Source organism: Balaenoptera physalus (assembly GCF_965194825.1).
Source record: "Balaenoptera physalus genome assembly, chromosome: 2".
NCBI classification, from domain to species: Eukaryota; Metazoa; Chordata; class Mammalia; order Artiodactyla; family Balaenopteridae; genus Balaenoptera; species Balaenoptera physalus.
The window spans coordinates 54,635,056-54,655,269 of record NC_138883.1 but is presented as its reverse complement, the minus strand read 5'-3'; the positions used below and the strand labels follow the sequence as shown (position 1 = coordinate 54,655,269).

The 20,214-nt window shown below is 38.6% G+C and overlaps 2 protein-coding genes across 14 annotated transcripts in view; one reads left to right on the top strand and one right to left on the bottom strand.

Annotated features, from left to right (window-relative positions):
• Positions 1-183: 183 nt before the first annotated feature.
• Positions 184-14,514, bottom strand: FKBP3 (FKBP prolyl isomerase 3). Of its 3 annotated transcripts, none has more exons than XM_082452280.1 (7): positions 14,358-14,514; positions 11,880-11,981; positions 10,900-11,007; positions 4,344-4,479; positions 3,785-3,852; positions 2,005-2,160; positions 184-520 (listed from the first exon to the last, which is right to left on the bottom strand). In XM_082452280.1, exons 1-6 carry the CDS (start codon positions 14,463-14,465, stop codon positions 2,038-2,040), a joined length of 645 nt encoding a protein of 214 aa, XP_082308406.1. In that variant the 5' UTR covers positions 14,466-14,514; the 3' UTR covers positions 184-520; positions 2,005-2,037. The 3 variants fall into 3 exon arrangements, with proteins under 3 accessions (XP_082308406.1, XP_082308405.1, XP_082308407.1); XM_082452279.1 differs by having other exon boundaries at positions 2,063-2,160; XM_082452281.1 differs by having other exon boundaries at positions 450-1,668.
• A 98-nt stretch (positions 14,515-14,612) lies between these two features.
• Positions 14,613-20,214, top strand: part of FANCM (FA complementation group M) — an 87,656-nt gene continuing 82,054 nt past the window's right edge. For 9 of the 11 annotated variants that reach the window (XR_014261122.1, XM_082452013.1, XM_082452012.1 and 6 more), the window contains exons 1-2: positions 14,614-16,544; positions 17,123-17,295. Coding sequence is in view for 10 of the 11 variants with exons in the window: in XM_082452013.1 (XP_082308139.1) it covers positions 16,010-16,544; positions 17,123-17,295 (708 nt within the window). In the remaining variant the exon portion in view is untranslated. Of the gene's footprint in view, positions 16,545-17,122; positions 17,296-20,214 lie in introns of all 11 variants that reach the window. The other 2 variants (XM_082452018.1, XM_082452017.1) reach the window with 2 other exon arrangements.

Below are 20,214 nucleotides of genomic sequence, written 5' to 3'. Positions count from 1 at the left end.
CCTTTTGCTTCCTCTCAATCTCTATGCTTTTGCCTTCCTTATACACAAATATTTAAAGATTTTTAAGATGATTGATTGTCTCTGGCAAAGCTGTCCAGACAATTTTACTGTTACTCTCAGGTTTGATGAAGTCTTAGTACTGGTTAACCTAATCAGAACATTAATATATTTACACAACACAAATCAAGACATAGGATAAATTTTTATTGAGCCTTTTAGTTTACAACATGAGGTAAAAGGCAAGTCAGTTCTCTTTAAGTGATATTCTACACAGCTGTAGTAAAATATTTTAAACTTCAAGGATTTATAATGGATTACATTTCTTAGAAGTTGGGGATCAAGTAAACAAGTTCTAACTTAACTTCTTGAATTTTCCAGTTGACTCTTCCCTTACAATAGTAACCAGTTCTAGACACCCAAGTTTCTTCAAGGCCGTGTTTTATTGTTGCTGATGTCTTTACTATTTCAGTCAATATCCACTAATTCCACTTCAAAAATAAGTTTTGCATTTGGTGGAATTCTGTTGAAGAAGTCAAGGTAAATTTATTTGATAAAACTTGCCTCTCCCCTCATTCCCCTTAGTGTAAAATTAGAATTATGGGACTTCTCTGGCGGTGCAGTGCTTAAGAATCCGCCTGCCAATGCAGGGGACACGGGTTGGAGCCCTGGTCTGGGAAGATCCCACATGCTGCGGAGCAACTACGCCTGTGCACCACAACTACTGAAGCCCACGCGTCTAGAGCCCATGCCCTGCAACAAGAAGCCCACGCACCACAATGAACAGTAGCCCCTGCTCGCCGCAACTTGAGAAAGCCCACGCGCAGCAATGAAGACCCAACACAGCCAAAAATAAATTTATAAAAATAAATAAATAATAAAATAATAAGAATTATGTATATTGAATACTGGTAATTAACTCCAAAGGGAGGGCTTTATAGTTGACTCAGGGGCTAGTACATAGGAACCTAGAGGTTCCTAAAAGTATTTTTGTGAATGGAGGTCATAACCTGTCAATAAAGGCTGACTAGATAAATTCAGCTTGAACTAGGATCTTCCTTACCTGGATGCCTCTCTAGTACTGCCAAGTTAGCCACTGCTTGATGAAGGCTGCTGCTCAGTACTCCCCACCCCTGCCCCAAGTGATTTCCATCTAGCTGGTTGTATAAGTTACATTAAATCAAAGGTCATATGAGGTAGTACCTGATAATTTGCTGTGAATTTTCAGATGTTGAATTCAGAGAACGGTGATTTTTATCTGACTGGTCTTGAGATACTTCACGAGGGAGCTGCAGTTGGCCATGGGATTTTGATAGGCTGAGAAGAAGGCTATTACATTCCCAAGTAACTGTAACTGATAAGACTAGAAAGGACTTCCAATTTTTTTATCCCCAAACTCACTCTAACTGGTCCAACTAGTCCACTGGGAATGGAACCAACAACTAAACTACCTTCCTACTTAGCTATTGGATTGTTCTGGTCGTAATAGACTGGAGTCATGGCTCTTCTCTTTTTTTTAATGTTCACAAATTGGGCCTATCAGAAAAGTACTGTCACTAGTTATAATCACAAATGCTTACACTATGATGTTGGACCTGTGGTCTCCTTCATTTCACAACTGGTTATCCCCAACGTGTTCCATTTCTAAGCTTTGAGTACCCAATTAATTGCCTGAAATCATATGGAAGCATAAAATTACCATGAGCCATATCTGAATCCTACAATTTACTACAGTTGTTTGTATTGAGCATCTTAACTCCCTGAAATAAACCCTTCAAACATTAATAGTAGCTTTTCAAAGATGGAAACTTAAACCTCAGTTTAGGTCTTGAAAATTAAGAGCTTAAATAGGAAGAAAAAAAGACTCCAGCTCAAGTTAGAATACTTTGTAACAGTAGAAAATATTGTGTATATTGGCAGTGTTGACACAAAAGCATCTAAATATCAGGAAGACTGGTCTGGACAGGATCTCTGATCTAGAGGTTAACCTGGACAGCATGTACATACCTTCAAGTGATCTTTCTTAGTGATTTTTTTCTTTTAATTACAAAGGAAAAAAGGATACTTGGCATCAGGCTGTCCTTTCTTTCCATAAGCCCATTCTGGTTCAATCTCCAGTCGAGCCTTTTCTCCTTTACTCATAGTCAAGAGTGCTTCATCCCACTAAAGGCAAGAACATAAAATCAAAACTAATGATACTTTACAAAAGCATGCAAAGCCAGAAGAAAGGCAAGATTACATACAAAGCATTCTGTTACAGGATTTCATTATGTCCTAAGGTAATGTCCTTGGGTGAGTCTCTAAATTTGTCCTTTATTTCCTCAATGAAAAAAGTTAAGGACACATTAAACGATTTTTTAGTGTAAATACTTGAACTTTTCAAAATGATACAATGTCATTTTGTACAAATTTGGATCTTAAAGCCAAATTACCAAAAACAATATGATGCAAGGATACAGAATATATTACTAGTATCATATACTCTGTTGAAATGTAACAATTACATAAAGCTCGAATGATACAGATAGATCTGTCACATACTGGAAATTAAGAGTATGGTTGACTAGAACAAATTTACCAGTAAACATTTTAGTTACAGAAACAGAAAACTAGCTCAACCTGATATATCAACTTGGTATAATCAGATAGTAGTTAAAAGTGATTTTCAACTAAACCTTTAGTTTCAAGGTGTTTTATATTCTATTTTGGGCTCTGGATATGATTGAACAATATTTTAGGTTTTACCACAGTACAAAGAATAACACATTAAGGGTTCTCATAACTGCATTTAAATAGGCATTTTGGTTATTAATGTTTGATGTCCTGCTCTTTCATCTCCTTCTGTACTGTACACTGCAATGGTCAGTACAGCTCAAGTCTAACTTCCCCTTTTTTCAGAGTTTCCTTCTGTTATCTCTCACATGTAAGGGTGGGTAAAGGCATACTTAACATTTGAAAGATATTTTTGGTGTTTGAGCCTAAATTGTGAGAGGGCCACAGGAAAGACTCCTAGAAGTTTCTATCAGTACTTCAGTGGAACAGTTATTTTACCTTTCTGAATCATGTATAAGTGGTACAACAGCTATTTAATATTTTATAAGAATCAAATTTAGAAAGCCAAACATTCTGGCAATTACGAAGAAAAAAATAATAAAAGGGGCAGGCATGGAAGGAAATAATATTTGAGTCTATTATGTGCTTTTAAGTTATACCTATTTAATCTTTTTTAAAAAAATATTTATTTATTATTTATTTTTGGTTGCATTGGGTCTTTGTTGCTGTGCGCGGGCCTTCTCTAGTTGCAGCGAGCGGGGGCTACTCTTTGTTGCGGTGCAGGGGCTTCTCATTGCGGAGGCTTCTCTTGTGCAGCACAGGCTGTAGGCACGTGGCCTTCAGTAGCTGTGGCGCACGGGCTCAGTAGTTGTGGCTCGCAGGCTGTAGAGCTCAGGCTCAGTAGTTGTGGCGCACGGGCTTAGTTCCTCCACAGCATGTGGGATCTTCCTGGACCAGGGCTCGAACCATGGTCCCCTGCATTGGCAGGTGGGTTCTTAACCATTGCACCACCAGGGAAGCCCCCTACTTAATCTTTTAGCAACCTTGAGGTAGGCTGTACTGTCTGAGATCCAGAGAACGTAATTTGTGCCAGATCAGTTAGCAATGATAGCACTTGATTTGTGAGACTCGAAAGATTGTTTTCATCTTATTCTCAAACCTAATTCTTTATGTTACCATACCACAAGTCGCATGTGCCAGAATATCTACTGGTTCATGGCCAGTTTTTACTTACTCCTCTGATAACTTTGCCTATCCCAACCTTAAAACTTAAAGGCTTGGCATTTTTCTTCTTCTTCGAACCTGTAAAACAGATTTTCTTTATAATTAATAATGAAGTTAAGTTCCAATTGAAAAACACAGTGATTTAGGTCTTTAAATTGATTTCAGAACTTACCATGCTATGCATCTGAAAAGAAATAAAATTCAGAAAGCCAAGTAATTCATCAAGAAAATTTTGGATGTAAAAATAATTATGGTCTAAAGGAGGGAGACGGAAAGGACCTATATTTACACCATTAAAATAACACTATTCTGCCTTTTATATTAAAATACAAAAGCCTGAATTGGGGGCATTAACAAAGTTTAGACTAAGCTGCTTTATTTTTTGCTTTTCAGTGATCAAAAGGTCTTCATTTACACCCAGCCAAGTAGTGAACTGAAAACCTTTTACAAGTAAATCACAGGTGTAAAAGACTTCTGGAAAAAAAATGACAGCCAAGAAGAAAGGTACTGCCAACACAAATATTTGGCATGCCCTAAAGCCAAAGAGATAAGATTACATTTAGACTTACTCGTTTGAATATTAGTATCAAAAACAGTCCCATCCTGTAGTGTTCCTGTATACCAGCAGTGAACAATGTCTCCCTTTTTGGGAAAGTTGGTTTTATCTCCTTTTTTAAGAACAGATTTTGTATATTTTGGTGGACCCTAGAAACAAACAAAAACAACACACAGAGTTGTTAATTCATGTCCTTTTTTTAGAAGGATGACAAAGACAATACTTATACAGCCAACTGTGACCTAAGTCCAGTCACAAGAATTTCACAGATTTTGTAACAAACTATTTTGCCTCTGGTTCACCACTGAGTTAAAAAACTCACTATCTCATTTCAAGTCTGTGATGAGAATATTAGTAACTAGCACACCTATAATTTCAAATAACTTCCAGCTTCTTTGGAAACCAGTGTTCTTTTGACAAGATTAATTATTCATCAAACCATAAAATGAATCCAGTTATTTCCCAAGGTTAGAAATATCATTACATTTTAATTCCTATAAAATTATAAGGCATTAAATCATTGTGACATCTTTTCAAAGATTTGAGTTGTGTTAGCACCAATAATTGGCATTACTAAATATTTGAATTATATCCAATTAGAATAAATACAAGTAATATTGCATCTGTTCCTGGACTTGAATTGAAAATAAGTTCACACAATGAATGGAATTATCTGTAGAAATTACCATAAGAGGCATATTTCCTAGAACAAAGCAGGATTATCAGGGTCTTTTTTAAAAAAAAAATAAGCTAAGGGTTAATCTAATCATTAGTGAGGAATCTATGAGAGGAAAGCAATTTCTTAGGCAAACTTAAGAATATATAGAATTTTATACTACAGAACATTCCAAATGTTTTACAGAAATTAACTCTCCCTTATGAGGTAGGTACTGTTATTATCCCTGTTTTACAGATAAGGAAACCAAAGGATAGAGTGGATAAGTAACTTGCTTAAGGTCCTAGAACTCCAAAGTGGCTGTGTAGGATTGGACACCAGGCAGCCTGGTTATAAAGTCCAAGCTCTTAACCACTTTACTACCTCTCAAGCACATATGGAATGTCAGGTATTATACTAGTCATTTTGTTATGTCCATTCATTTAACCATACAGCAACCTGGCAGTTCTTTCCCCATCTTTTATAGAGAAAGTAGTGAGGCCTGGATAGGGTATAAAGCCCTATCCAATTCAGAGTCTTAAGGATTAGAACTTTCAGCTAAAGCTAGGCTGCCTCCCTAAGTCAAAAGAAAGTCACATCTATAGCTTGAATACAAAGTATATTACAAAAGTAAGCCTTAACTTTCTTCCTGACCCATTCCAAGCTTGTTTTAGTGAGACGTTACTTTAGAAGTCTACTGCTAGCAGTGTAAGCTGGTGCCATCTCTTTGGAATGTGATTTTAAAATGTTAAAAGTATGATAATTCTCTTTGTACAAATATATACTCAAGAAGTAATTTGAAACTTAGGAAAAAATCTTTATGCAGTTATTCCATACACTATTATACATAATGGCAAAATAAAACCACACATTTATGGTCATATAATAGTCAGTTTTTAGTAATGTGGAAAAATTCTTATAAGATTACGAGAAAAATCAGTAGAAAGTTCTACAGTAAAATCTCAACTATTTCAATAAATATACACATAGAAAATATTCAAAAATATTCTGAAATGTTAAACATTCATTTCTAGGTGTTGGAATTATGTTTTCTCTATCCTTTCCTGTTATATCAGAAAAATAAATGATTTTTAAGGAATATAGTTGACTTGACAAAAACTGTTAACATATATCCCAAATTTGAAAATAATTTTAATTTAAAACATTTAAAAGCCACAAAATGAGGATGACAACATACGTATATTATGTGAGAATATCAGAATATCAAGACTTTATTAAAGAAATTACAGATAACTATTGAGTGGATAAGGTACGATTAGCAAATAATAGCCACATTTTAAAACTTAATGTCATTCCATTATTTTCCCATTTGTTGTACCACGTTGCTTGGGCATGTTGTGTTACCTACATTAGAGGTCCTAGAATAATGCAAACAATAAATTGGTGGCTATATCTCAGTCTTAACAGTGAAGGTGCAATCTGCCTACTTGGGGCCTCAATTTCAGTGTTTCACAAAGTGTCTTTTATGGATCACCCATACCTTGGCATTGTTAGAAAAGGGCCTAATATAATTAAGTTTGGGAAATACTGCATTAAAGTTAAATATGCCTCTACTTTGCACAACTTCTCAGAGCTAATTATGCATTAGCTAATATACACTGTGAATCTTCAAGTGGGAGACACAAGGTACAGCTTTTGATGATACATGAAAACAACCTGGAACTTCTGGGACCTATAAAACACACTTTGTAAAATGGTGGATCTCATTTTGGGTTTCATTGCAAGAACCTGATTGCTTCATGGTGGGAGGTCAGATCAGTCCCAAGCTATCCTGGAGTTAATGTGCTTGAATGGACCTGGCTTTTAGGTAATTTCCTGGCTTTGCAGCAATTTCTTAGTCCAGAGTGAGGAAAAGAACTACATTCCTGAGACTGGCTCTGAGCTAGAAACTTCTAGACACAGAGATAAAGGCACTTTTGAGAGTAATCATCATAGGTGCAATTAACTAGATCACGGCATAGCCTCTAAAAATGAGAGTACAGTTGACCCTTGAACACTTTGGGTGTTAGGGGTGCCAACCCTTCCTGCAGTCCAAAATCCATGTATAACTTATAGTTGGCCCTCCCTTTACATGATTCCTCCGTATCCGTGGTTCTGCATCCGCAGATTCAAGCAACTAAGGATTGACGGTCATGGAGTACTGCAGTATTTACTACTGGAAAAAATCTGCATATTATAAAGGACCCATGCAGTTCAAACCCATATTGTTCAACGGTCAACTGTATATTACATAATTATTCTTAATTCAAGAAATATTTGAGCATGTTCTATATGTTAGGAACTAGAGATACATAGCTAAGCTGGCAGACATGGTTCTGGCCCTCCCTCTAGGTATGTATATGAGACATATGTATAGGTATGTATAGGTATGTGTTATGAGACCTAAAGAGGAAGCACAGGGTGCTAACATGAGAATGACACAGTGATGTAATCCAGTATAGGCTATAGGCTGGGAGAGGGTTCTCTGAAGTAATGTTTACACTGTATCTTGAAGGACAAAAGAAGGTCACTCAGGTAGTAGGGGAAGGTTTACAACAGAGAATAGCATTTTCATAGCAGGGAAGAGCATGAAAATAGTATAGTCTGCAAGGTAAGAAAGAAAAGAGAATGGTATGAGATGAGGCTGGAAAGACATACAACACATGTTAAGAATCTGGGTTTTTATCTTTAGGTCACTGAGCAGCCAATTACCAGTTTTAAACGAAGAAGTTACAAAATCAGATTTGTGTTCTAAACACATCAGTTTGACCTAGTTGAGGAATGGATAGGGACTCAAAAGTGGAAGTGGGAAGGCTTGATAGGAAGAGGTTAGTATAGTAGTCTAGGTCTATGCTGGGGTGCCAACATTGAGGATGACAAAAGATGAGCAGTTTTGTGATATATTTATGCAGAATCAACAGACTTTGGTGATGATTATATGTAAAGGAGCTATGAAGGATGAATCTCAAGTTTTTGGCTTGAGTATTTTTACAGTCATTTCTGACGTCTGAGTGTGAGTTCCTGACCTAACTTATACTTTCTCTCCTGTCCAATATTCATTCATACTTGAAAACTTTCCTCAACACTATTTAATACATAATAGGTAATAAATATATTGACTATGACTGATTTATTTAAAGTCCAGTAAGAGCTATTAGACAAGGTTCTCTGCATTAAGATGAATAAGGTAGAGGTAAATAATATAGATAACCATGTGCTACAGAAATTTTTGGCAGTTATGTAAAGTCTGGGATGGTAAAAATTTCAGAGGAAGCGATGAGCCCATGACCTGGGTCTTGAAGGGGACACAGAACTGACAAATAGGGAAGTTGAGAGGAGAGACACACTAAGTAAGAAATAAAAGTATGGACAGTTTAGTAGACAATGGGCAGACATCTGTGACCGAAGAAGAATATTTCTATAGAAGTAGTAAATATGGAGCTGGGCAGGGGCCAGATATTGGAAGGTTTTGAATGCCAAAAATGCAATCCAATAGAAAAACAATGAGTCACAAATGTAATTTTAAGTTGTCTAGTTTCTGCATTAATAACATTTCAACATGTAATCAATATAAAAATGTTGAGATATTTTACATTTAAAAAAAATCATATTAAAACTTATTGCATATTTTATACTTAAGGCACATTTTAATTTGGAGTAGCCACAAAGTGCTCAGCAGCCACGTATGGCTAGTGATACTGTATTGGACAGTGCAGTTCTAGACAGTATAGAATTACTGAAGATTTTTGAGTAGGGTGTGGTTTGCAAAATATTTTAGGAAGCTTACTAGAACAGCCATTTTGGGGCTGAATGATGATGAAAGAGAATGAAGGCAGATTAGTGACTTTTCCCACACTCCAGGTCTGAGGCCTTGGAATGCTTGAGAATCAAAAAGGAATGGATGAAGATGTGAAAAAGGAGATGTTTGAGGGCCTTAGATCTGAGGGAGACATGAAAAGGAAAAAGAAAACCAAAGATCAGAGAATTTTTAAACTGGGAAGAAGAGAATGGTTACAACTATGTATGTTAATATTTTGGTAAAACAGAACACAAGAGTATATAATGAGAAAGGAGTAAGAGAAGGTTGAGAACTTCTGGAAAAATGTCAAGTAGTTTATGTGGATGGGGAATTGAGCGAGGGATAGTATGAAAGCCACTGAGTAGCAGTGAAACTAGAAAACATGCTTGGCTGATATTAAGCATTAATTTATACAAAGCCCAGTAAAAAGTTTGATGATTATTTTTCTTCACAATACTTGCTCTGCAGTCCTGAAGCATGAACAGAGAAAGCAGACAGCAGAGACCAGCAAAGTACTGGTCAAGAAGCTACGGAATCTAGGCAGGAAGACAATGAGTACATAAAAAAGAGGGCTCACACTGACCAGTTAAATGAAATGAAAAGAGGTCTTAAAGAAAAGGATATAGTTTAGGACTCTCACGAAATCTCTCTAAACTGCCTCTAGTCCTTACAGCTTTTACTTTTATTTGTAATGCTCTTTTTCTTAATCTCTTGATATATTATCTGCTACCTCATACGTCCCTTACTCTAATTTTCTGGAATACTCTTTCTGGAAGACAAACTATGTTGCCAACTGCTTTTGTAACCCTTCTAATAATTATTATACCTCTATTTACCTTAGTAGCTGCTCAATATTTGCCCAGTATATAAAACATTTATCAAATTATTATTACTATTGTCACTGATACTAACACTGCTAGGGATGAGTGAGCTTAGTTGTTAGCAAGATATTATCAGAAGTGGCAAGATAATCATCAATTTAGCTCTACTGAGGCTTTTCAAAGAGCTGTCCTTAGCTCTACTAAGGCTGTTCATTTACAGAAATAGTTGATTTTTTTTTTTTTATGGAGACACTGGTAGAAAAATGTTTTATTTTTTTGAATTTTTGAATTTTATTTCATTTATTTTTTTATACAGCAGGTTCTTATTAGTTATCCATTTTATACGTATTAGTGTATGTATGTCAATCCCAATCTCCCAATTTCAGAAATAAATACTTTTATCTGGCTCTTCAAACCTTGGTACCAAAATATAAAACCTGGGTTGGGAAAGATGAGACAGATGAACCCACACCCTGCAGCCAGGCCCGAATTAACTATTTATATTGCCTAGGACACCATGTACATCAGAAAAAGCGAAAAATAATCAAAAGGAAGTTTCTTTCACTCAGTCCAACTTGGCTATAGAACAGACCCTTAAAATAGCTTTCAAAGCTCAGAAGTTCTGGCCAGACATAGAGGCAATATAAAATACAAAGCTAGGGCTTCCCTGGTGGCACAGTGGTTAAGAATCCGCCTGCCAAGGCAGGGGACACAGGTTCGAGCCCTGGTCTGGGAAGATCCCGCATCCCGTGGAGCAACTAAGCCTGTACACCACAACTACTGAGCCTGCGCTCCAGAGCCCACGAGCCACAACTACTGAGCCCACATGCCTAGAGCCCGTGCTCCGCGACAAGAGAAGCCACCACAAAGAGAAGCCCGCGCACCGTAAGGAAGAGTAGCCCCCACTCACCGCAACTAGAGAAAGCCCAAGCGCAGCAACGAAGACCCAATGCAGCCAAAAGTAAATAAATTAATTGATTAATTAAAAACAAAAAACAAACAAAAAAACAATGTACTGATTTGGCCCTATGAGTGAGAACATGTTTAAAAAAAAAAAAATACAAAGCTAGAGGTATTTCACAGGAAAGGCTTACTAACTGTAAAGCACTGGTTCTTAGGGTTTTTTTTCCTTATGGAGTACATCCAAGGGAGATAACCCACTCCATACTAGTGTTTGGCTCACTGAAAGTGGCCATACTCAACCACCCCTTATTATGAGAACTCAGTGCTGTAGACCAAATACTTTTTCTCAAATTCACATGCGAAATCAAGTAAGAATACATTCTATACAAACCTCATCCAGAGTCTCTTCAGACTTGGTTTCTTTGGGTTTATCTTCATTAAGCTTCACATTTTTCACCTGCTCAGACACTTTGCTTATACTTTCAGTACCCTTGAAACGCTGTAAGGAAAATGGTCTAAAGTTTATCATATTCATGTCTGGCTAAGAACAAAGGACGAATCTTATATTAAGCATTTTAATCAACAAATTATGAATCTCAAACTATCTCACAAAATAAATTCTGTAATGAGACCCGTAACCTTTAGAAAGACCAATTCAGACTCAGAGATATGAATACTATCCAATCAATTCCTTAATAAAGATTCTTTTTTTGTGTGTGGAAGGTGGTCATTTCATAGTTAACATATATTGGAGAATTTCTTAAAATTTGCTTTTCTAAAGGCTCAGCCTAGGTCTAACCAAGACTTTAAATTCATTAATGAAATGCAACTTACTTTAGATTTAAAACTTTTCAGTGTCCTTAAAAATCTGTTCCCAGGCTTCCCTGGTGGCGCAGTGGTTGAGAAACTGCCTGCCAATGCAGGGGACACGGGTTCGAGCCCTGCTCTGGGAAGATCCCACACGCCGCGGAGCAACTAGGCCCGTGAACCACAATTACTGAGCCTGCGCATCTGGAGCCTGTGCTCCGCAACAAGAGAGGCTGCTATAGTGAGAGGCCCGCCCACCGCGATGAAGAGTGGCCCCCGCTTGCCGCAACTAGAGAAAGCCCTCGCACAGAAACGAAGACCCAACACAGCCAAAAATAAATAAATAAAAATTAAAAAAAAATCTGTTCCCTTTCAAAATATCAAAACATCCTGCCATATTACAGATTAGCCATGCTAAATTTGACAGTCCATTTATGATTATAATTAAGAAAAAGTGCAGGCGGAAAAAGTCAACATATTTTGCAAATAAATGCACTTAAAGCTTCTTTTTGGGAATAAAATATCTAAAATGATATTCTGGTAATATAATGTAACAATACTCACCTTACTTTCAAAAAGATGGTTATAGGCTGTAACCAAATGGTCCTTGTTAGCTGTCTTGGCCACATTTTTAATGTTTCCTAATAACTTATGTTCTGCAAGAAACTATAAAGAAAAAAGCTGGTTAGTCAAAATAATTTCCCTCATGTAAGAAAGGGTCTAAAATTAGAAAATGAACTTTTGAGTTAGCAATTATGTTTTCAATCATACTATTGATAAAAGAAATGAAACATTACATTTTATACTCTACATAACAAAAACAAGATTTAAGGAATATTAAAAAAAACCATATTGGGTAATTATAAGAAATATTCAAAGATTAGAACTGTAATATTGCATAGTGGTTACACTGGTGTGTACTAACCCTTTTCCCATCATGGAACTCACGGAAGAGCACACTTACACAGCAAGCGCATTTTGGTAACTGGGCAAAGCTGCTCCTGGCAGGATGTTACTTGGCCCGTGCCCTGGGAGCCTCCAGCCATGTTGGGTATTTCTATCTTGACATATGTGTAACCCATTCTTGGCACACCCAGAAACACTGTTACACAATGCTGGATATATAGTGTTCAAATGTATAGGCTGTGGTGTCAGACCATGTGGGTTAAAATCCTAGCTGTCTGATTTTAGACAAGGGACTAAGCTTTCCTAAAGACTCCGTTTCTGCATCACAGTGAAAGATTAATAACAGCATCTTATGTCAGAGCCTTCTTATAAGGGTAAATGTAATAAACCATTTCCAGTCACACAGTAAGAACTCAATACATATTACCTATTTGATTAATAAAATAATGTATTTAATAATTCTAACAGTAGAATTCCATTTCTCTCAAATATAAGACTAAATTGTCAGATGAATACCAAAATACCTTCATCTCAAAATCATGTACATGTTTCCCTTACTTTATTCTTCTTCCTTTTCTACCTTGTGGTCCTTGCTTGATTCCTCATTTTGTTACTTTCTCAAAGTTGTCCTCTGGCATCTTTTAACCTTTCTAACCTTCTAACCTTACAATAAAGCAGTTTTTCTGAAACTATCACTATTGCATTTTTCTCTCTCACTCTTAGAGAAATGTTGTAAACGATAAAGGCTCATGGGAAAGGCTATTTTGATTAAATAGAAGCAATCAGTTACTTTAGCACTGTTGTGATTTCTTTAGCAAGTTTTCAGAAAGATATCCAAAATATGTTAACATCTCCATGATATCTTATGATCAATAAAATAGTGACTGTCAAATATAGGTTTACATATGTGAATGAACACTGGAGAATATGCATTTAAAAGATTAGTATATTAGTATTAGTATATTAGTATTTTGACAAGCCAAGTCTCTTGAAATTGTACAACTTGGGCCAGTTTTACATTAGATTCCACCTTGGGATGATTTGTTTTATAAGAATTTGATGAATATAGTACAGTATTGAGGCATTACATGTTAATAAATGATATATTTACTCTATTGTTTCAGTGAAATGTGGATTGGCTTAAGAGAAAATAATTCCACTAAAATGGTGTCTGAGGCATGGTCTTTCATTTTCACCCTTGTATCCCCAAACACTGAGTATGGTTCTTGCTGTAGATGTTGTATAAGTATTTGCTGATGTCAGAATTATTATTCAGGAGGGAGATTATTGGAAATTAAGTTCAAAATCATAGATAAACCACATTTAGACCACTGCTTCTATTTCTGATAAGTGGGAGATGCTGCGGGCACACAAACTGTACAGTCGTTCAGCAATTTAAGGAGATATGAATTATATTAATTTCCGAAGGAAAAAAAGCCGTCTGACAAAAATAACTTGTGACTACAGAGGGTGGTTAAGATGGAGACTGTGCTGAAAAATGCAGGGCGTAAAAGTAGGAAGAATGCCAAATAGATTTCTTAGTTTGTTTATAACAATGGGAGACCACTGTACCCGAAATACTCATGTAACTCCCCTAAATATAAAGGTGAAAAGATCATTTAAAGGGTCCATATTTTTAAAGTTAAACAGCGAGACTGTAAAAAAATCACACTTATTAGTGTTCAGTGTTTGGTAATTGATGAGAAAAGCAAATCGCACCATCGTTCCCACCGAAATCTTCACATCCCTTCTCATTTCCCGAACAGCCCACACTCCCCGCCAGGGATCTATCTCATGCAAGCCTCCAGTCCTCGGGCCCCCGCCTCAACCCCCAAAATCTCCTGGGTTCCTTTTTTTTCACAGCCTCCACCTCACTCAAGCATCTCAATGAGGTTCTAAATCTGCTACTGCTGCGTGCCCCAAGAGGTAAAATTGCTCCACCCGCCCAAGTAGGGCCGGCCCGAGGGGCGGGAGCGTGGTTCGGGAGCGCACACGGGACCTCTCCGGCCTTCCAGGCCATCGGCCGCTGGAGAGCGAGGGCGGGGGCACGGAGGAATACGGAATGTATGGGCATCTACGGGGGGGGTGAAGTGTCCCTCAGCCGCACCAGCCCGGCCGCCCCGCCGCCTCCGGTACCGAATCTGAACCGTGATCCTGCAGAAACTTGATAATGTCCTTCTTAGGGAGCTGCTCGCTGCGCAGCTGCTCCACGGTCCAGGCCCGCTGCGGAACGACCGCCGCCATCTTCCCCCGCTGCCTCCGCTTTACTGAGCCAGCCCGCCTGGGTTCGGCATCGCCCCGCCCCAGGGGCGTGGCGCGGACCCTGCTCGGAGCTCGAGGGGGCGGGGTCACGGCGCTACCCGGCAGGATTGGGGCCAGTGTTTGAGTGACGTCAAGGCTGTGCTCCGCGGCCCTCTTTGTTGAGTCCGGGGTAAAACCAGCCGATGTGGCCCCGGCAACTGACTACGCAGAAAGCCGCAAGCTGTCAGCTGCTCTTAATTGGAACCCTTGTGAGGCGACGACCTCCAACGGTAGTGATTGTTTACCATCCATTACCCACACTTGTTTATTACCGACAAGCTGCTATGCATTTAAAGTCTTTAATCTGTTTAAAGGAAACAAAAGCATTCAGACATCTAATCTCATTTTATCTAGTTCTAGCCTAAAGATTCACATCTGACTTGGCTTAGTCCTTGTCTATCGGAACAACCTATATTCCACCACTTTCCTTTTAAAACTCACACAAATTAAACTAAAATACAACCGGTTCCCTTCCCCCTCCCAAATACAAACATATGATAAACAGTTTGTCTAAAAGCAAGTCCAGACACTTGACCATATAAAACAATGTAAAGTGGCTACACGCAGGATGGCGCTTGCTGATGGTGGTGATGAGGGGGTGACATTATTAGTGGTCCAAACAACCTCGTGATGTGTGTGTACTTTTCCTCAATACACGAAGAAACAAATCTACAGAGGTTACTCGAAGTCGCCGCTTTTAGAGGGGAGAAGCCGGGAACTGTATCCAAGTCTGAGGTAGAATGCTATCGTTAGAGTAGAATAATATCACCCCGACGCTTACTGCTCTATATCATTTATGAAGATGTAATGGTGGAGCATCAGGACGCCTTGCTTTTTTTCCTTCGGATTTTCCAACGAATATCAGGACCAAACCATTCACTTCCCTTTTAACAATACAAAATATTAAGATAATGGGTTGCCACTCCTGAAAGAGACCTGGCGTTTTGTTTTCTCAGCCTGGATAGAGAAATAAGACACGTTATTTAATTTTATCTAAACACGTTTGTTTTCACGTCATCTTCCGATTTAAAAACATGGCCAACCACAAGGAATAAGGCAAGTTAGAGTCTCAATAACATTAAGTTAAAAAAAAAAAAAGGGTATCCATTGTTTCTGAACCTCAAGTTTATTTATTGTATCATTTTAAGAGGCATCAATTTCGCAATGATGCCCGGACACCTCTTCATTAGAAACGGAACCCAACTTTAGAGTCGATAAAAAATTGACAAGGGGACCAAATTTGGGGTGGCTCCATAACAACGCGCATGCGTCTCCGAGAGGGCCGCGGGGTTTCCGGAAAGCCCGCCAATCATTTTCCCCACGCAAACTCAGTGGCGGCACTTTCAACTGGATAAACAGGCCTCAGTCCCGCCTTCTAGTTCTAGTGTTTTTTATGCGAAGATAAAACCGATGGGGGTTGGAACGGAGGCTGTTGAGCTGCAGCAGCTGCTGGCGTCTGAGCGAGGCCTTCGGTGGTCGTTGGCCTAATGAGCGGGCGGCAAAGAACGCTTTTTCAGACGTGGGGCTCAAGAGTCTCCCGATCCACTGGGGCTCCGAGTTGCAGCTCTGGAACTGAGCGGCCTCAGAGCCCTGGCATCTCCGGGGCGAGTTTTCCTGCAGCGGCACAGGCAGCAGAGGCGGCGGAGGCGGCAGAGGCTCAGCCCGAGTCGGACGATGATGTGTTGCTGGTCGCGGTGTACGAAGCAGAGCGGCAGCTGAGTCTAGAGAATGGCGGGTTCTGCACCTCAGCGGGCGCCCTGTGGATTTACCCTACTAATTGCCCGGTGCGGGACTACCAGTTGCACATCGCCAGGACCGCTCTGTTCTGCAACACGCTGGTGTGTCTGCCTACCGGCTTGGGAAAGACTTTTATTGCCGCCGTGGTCATGTACAATTTCTACCGCTGGTTCCCCTCCGGCAAGGTTGTCTTCATGGCCCCCACGAAACCTTTGGTGACACAGCAGATCGAGGCTTGCTACCGGGTGATGGGTATCCCGCAGTCCCACATGGCCGAAATGACAGGTATCTTAGAAACAGTGGGCTAATTTGATATTAAGATCTGGGACCCAGGGAAAAGTATGCGTTCTGGGAAATAGCGTTAAAGGAATTCCTGACCCGTGTGGAATAGTCCCTAGATCACAATATGCTTATTTTACGTCTTCTCCCTTGAAATATCATCTACTTGTAGCAAGTCCAGCTCTAATGAATAGGGTTGCTTTATTCAATCTTCAGAGAATTCCTGTATCTTGTCGAAGCATTCTGAAGTGATTATGTGTGTATACCCCATCGGTAAGTGAACATGAGGTTTCCTGACTTTCTTCCGCAGAAGGATTTCCCAGTTGAAGAATTTTGTTCTCTTCAAATAGTATGTCATTTTGTAGGAATTCTCTAATGGCAGTCTAGTCGTGGTTTTCGGTAAAAGCCAGTATTGACATCTGGAGCACAACAAATCTTTAAAATGCATTCCCATGATTTGTCCAATTATCATCTCGAAAGCACATTACCAAAGCAGGAATGCATTCTGAAAATAGGCCAGGTTATTTATATTTTACAGATAACAGTCGGGAGTTTAGAATGTGCAATGTCACTTTTATTTACAGGATCTACTCAAGCTTTCACCAGGAAGGAAATATGGGGCAGTAAAAGAGTCCATTTTCTTACACCTCAAGTCATGGTAAATGATCTTTCTAGAGGAGCTTGTCCTGCTGCTGAAATAAAGTGTCTAGTTATTGATGAAGCTCATAAAGCTCTTGGAAATTATGCTTATTGCCAGGTAATTTTGTTAAAAAGTATTTTATAGTGTAAATATATTGATGAAGAGCATTTTGGGGAATAATTATTAATGATGGAAGTTACTGATGGTATTACTATGAAAAGCCTTATATCTATTATCTCAACAGATGGTGATAGGAAATTCTCTCCTTCATTCAAATCAGTGTCTCTGCTGTTGTTTGTTTTTTAAATTTTAACAAGACTATTAGTGTCAGATGTAGATGATGAGAGTCTCGTTGAGGCAGTGATCTACTACCATATAGTGGTAGGTAGTTAAAACAATAATAGGTGGTGATACTAGGGAGAGGGTATAGAGTAAGAGTAGAGGGAAAGTTTGTTTCATTTAGCGCAAAGAGATGAATTTCACTGCCAGTTTGTGATTTTGTAAAGCAGTTTCCTTGGGGACTTTTAAGTATTATTATATCTCTGTATTATCTTCTCCAGAATTGTCATCTAGAGTTGATCTCAGCCAGGAAATATATATATATTTTCCATTTATTCATATTTTTCCAAGTTAAATTAATACCCAGTGTGTTAAAGTATCTGCTTGAAAGGAGCATTTTAAAAATTTTATTCTAACTCTATGGAATTCATTTTGTACATTTATCTTATATTTAGCAACTTTTTTTTTTTTTGGCTGTGCTGCACACCTTGCAGGATCTCAGTTCCCCGACCAGGGATTGAAGCCAGGCCATGGCAGTGAAAGCCCAGAATCCTAACCACTAGGCACCAGAGAACTCCCCTTAGCAACTTTATTTTATTTTCAAAAAATTTCTACACGTTAGGTGATTTTTTTTTTTTTTTAACTACAAGGCTTATGCTTTCACTGAGTACAATGAGACATGACTGACTTCTTTAATATCTAAATAGCACTAAGAGTTTATACTACACTGAATATTGCAGATATAGTTTCCAACAGGCACACGGCTTGTTGAAGAATGTAGCTTCCTGGGTTACAAACACAACACCATCTCTATAAAATGCTTGAGAATCCCTCCTGGAAAAAAAGTAATGTATCAGGGACATTTTGTCTTGTATCAGTTTTTAATTAGGACGATTGTTCTTAAGTCTCCATTAAGTATAATGTTCTATCTGCTTTTTTTTTTTTTTTTGGCTGTGCCTCATGGGTTGTGGCTTGTGGGATCTTAGTGCCCTGACCAGGGATTAAACCTGGGCCCTTGGCAGTGAAAGCACAGAGTCCTAACCACTGGACTGCCAGAGAATTCCCTATAATGTTCTATCTTTAAATGTATTCTGTATCATGTTTTAAAAAACTCCATAAATAATATTTTTTGAGTATTAATCAATATTCAGTTTGTCTCATTGAATTCATCTTTGACATGGGTTGAAATCAGAGCAGTTTTAAGATAATCTAGTTTTAGTACCATTTGCAATAGCAAGACATGGAAGCAACCCAAATGTGCATCAACAGATGATTGGATTAAAAAGATGTGGCATATATATATATATATATATATATATATATATATATATATGACACACACACACACACACACTGGAATATTAGCCATAAAAAAGAGTGAAATATTGTCATTTGCCACTCGTGAAATAAGTCAAACAGAGAAATACAAATACTATATGATATCACTTATATGTGGAATCTAAAAAGATAATACAAATGAATGTATATACAAAACAGAAACAGACTCACAGACATAGAGCACAAACTTGTAGTTACCAAAGCGGAGAGGAAAGGGGGGAGGGACAAATTAGGGTATGGGATTAACAGATACAAACTACTATATGTAAAATAGATAAGCAACAAGGATTTACTGTAGAGCACTGGGAATTATGCCCATTATCTTGTAATAATCTATAGTGTTATATAATATGCAAAAATACTGAATCACTATGCTGTACACCTGAAACTAAGACAGTATTGTAAATCGACTATACTTCAATTAAAAAAAAATAATCTGCTTTTAGTTTCCTACATCTAATGTGGAACTATGGGATACTAAGAGCTGTTCCTGTGACTCAGTTTACTTAGGGGTCCTTTTTCCTTGTATTGGGGCATATGGGAATCTGGCAAATTATCCAGTATTGATTATACCAGAAGTGGGTGTTGAATTCAAATTGTAAAGCCTAGAGTGATGCTTTGGTGCCCCTTAGAAAATGTTTTAGGATTTAAAAGGGAATTCAGATTTTAAAAATTACCCCAAATTAGCCTTATTCTTTTTTTTAAAAATTTATTTATTTATTTTATTTTTGGCTGTGTTGGGTCTTCGTTTCTGTGCGAGGGCTTTCTCTAGTTGCGGCGAGCGGGGGCCACTCTTCATCGCGGTGCGCGGGCCTCCCACTATCGCGGCCTCTCTTGTTGCGGAGCACAGGCTCCAGACGCGCAGGCTTAGCAATTGTGGCTCACGGGCCTAGTTGCTCCGCGGCATGTGGGATCTTCCCAGAGCAGGGCTCGAACCCGTGTCCCCTGCATTGGCAGGCAGATTCTCAACCACTGCGCCACCAGGGAAGCCCCAGCCTTATTCTTTTATGAATAAACTTAATTTAAAAATTGTGAGCCTTACACATGAAATCTAACTTCTTTAAAATCTTTCCTAAAACAAACTTTTTTCATTTCAAATCTAATTTCACATTTGTATTTAATTTTTTAAAAATTAATTAATTTATTTATTTTTGGCTGTGTTGGGTCTTTATTGCTGCGCATGGGCTTTCTCTAGTTGCGGCGAGCGGGGGCTACTCTTCTTTGCAGTGTGAGGGTTTCTCATTGCGGTGGCTTCTCTTGTTACGAAGCATGGGCTGTAGGCTCGTGGGCTTCAGTAGTTGGGGCACGTGGGCTCAGTAGTTGTGGCTCGCAGGCTCTAGAGCACAGGCTCAGTAGTTGTGGCGCACGGGCTTAGTTGCTCCACGGCATGAGGGATCTTCCCGGACCAGGGGTCGAACC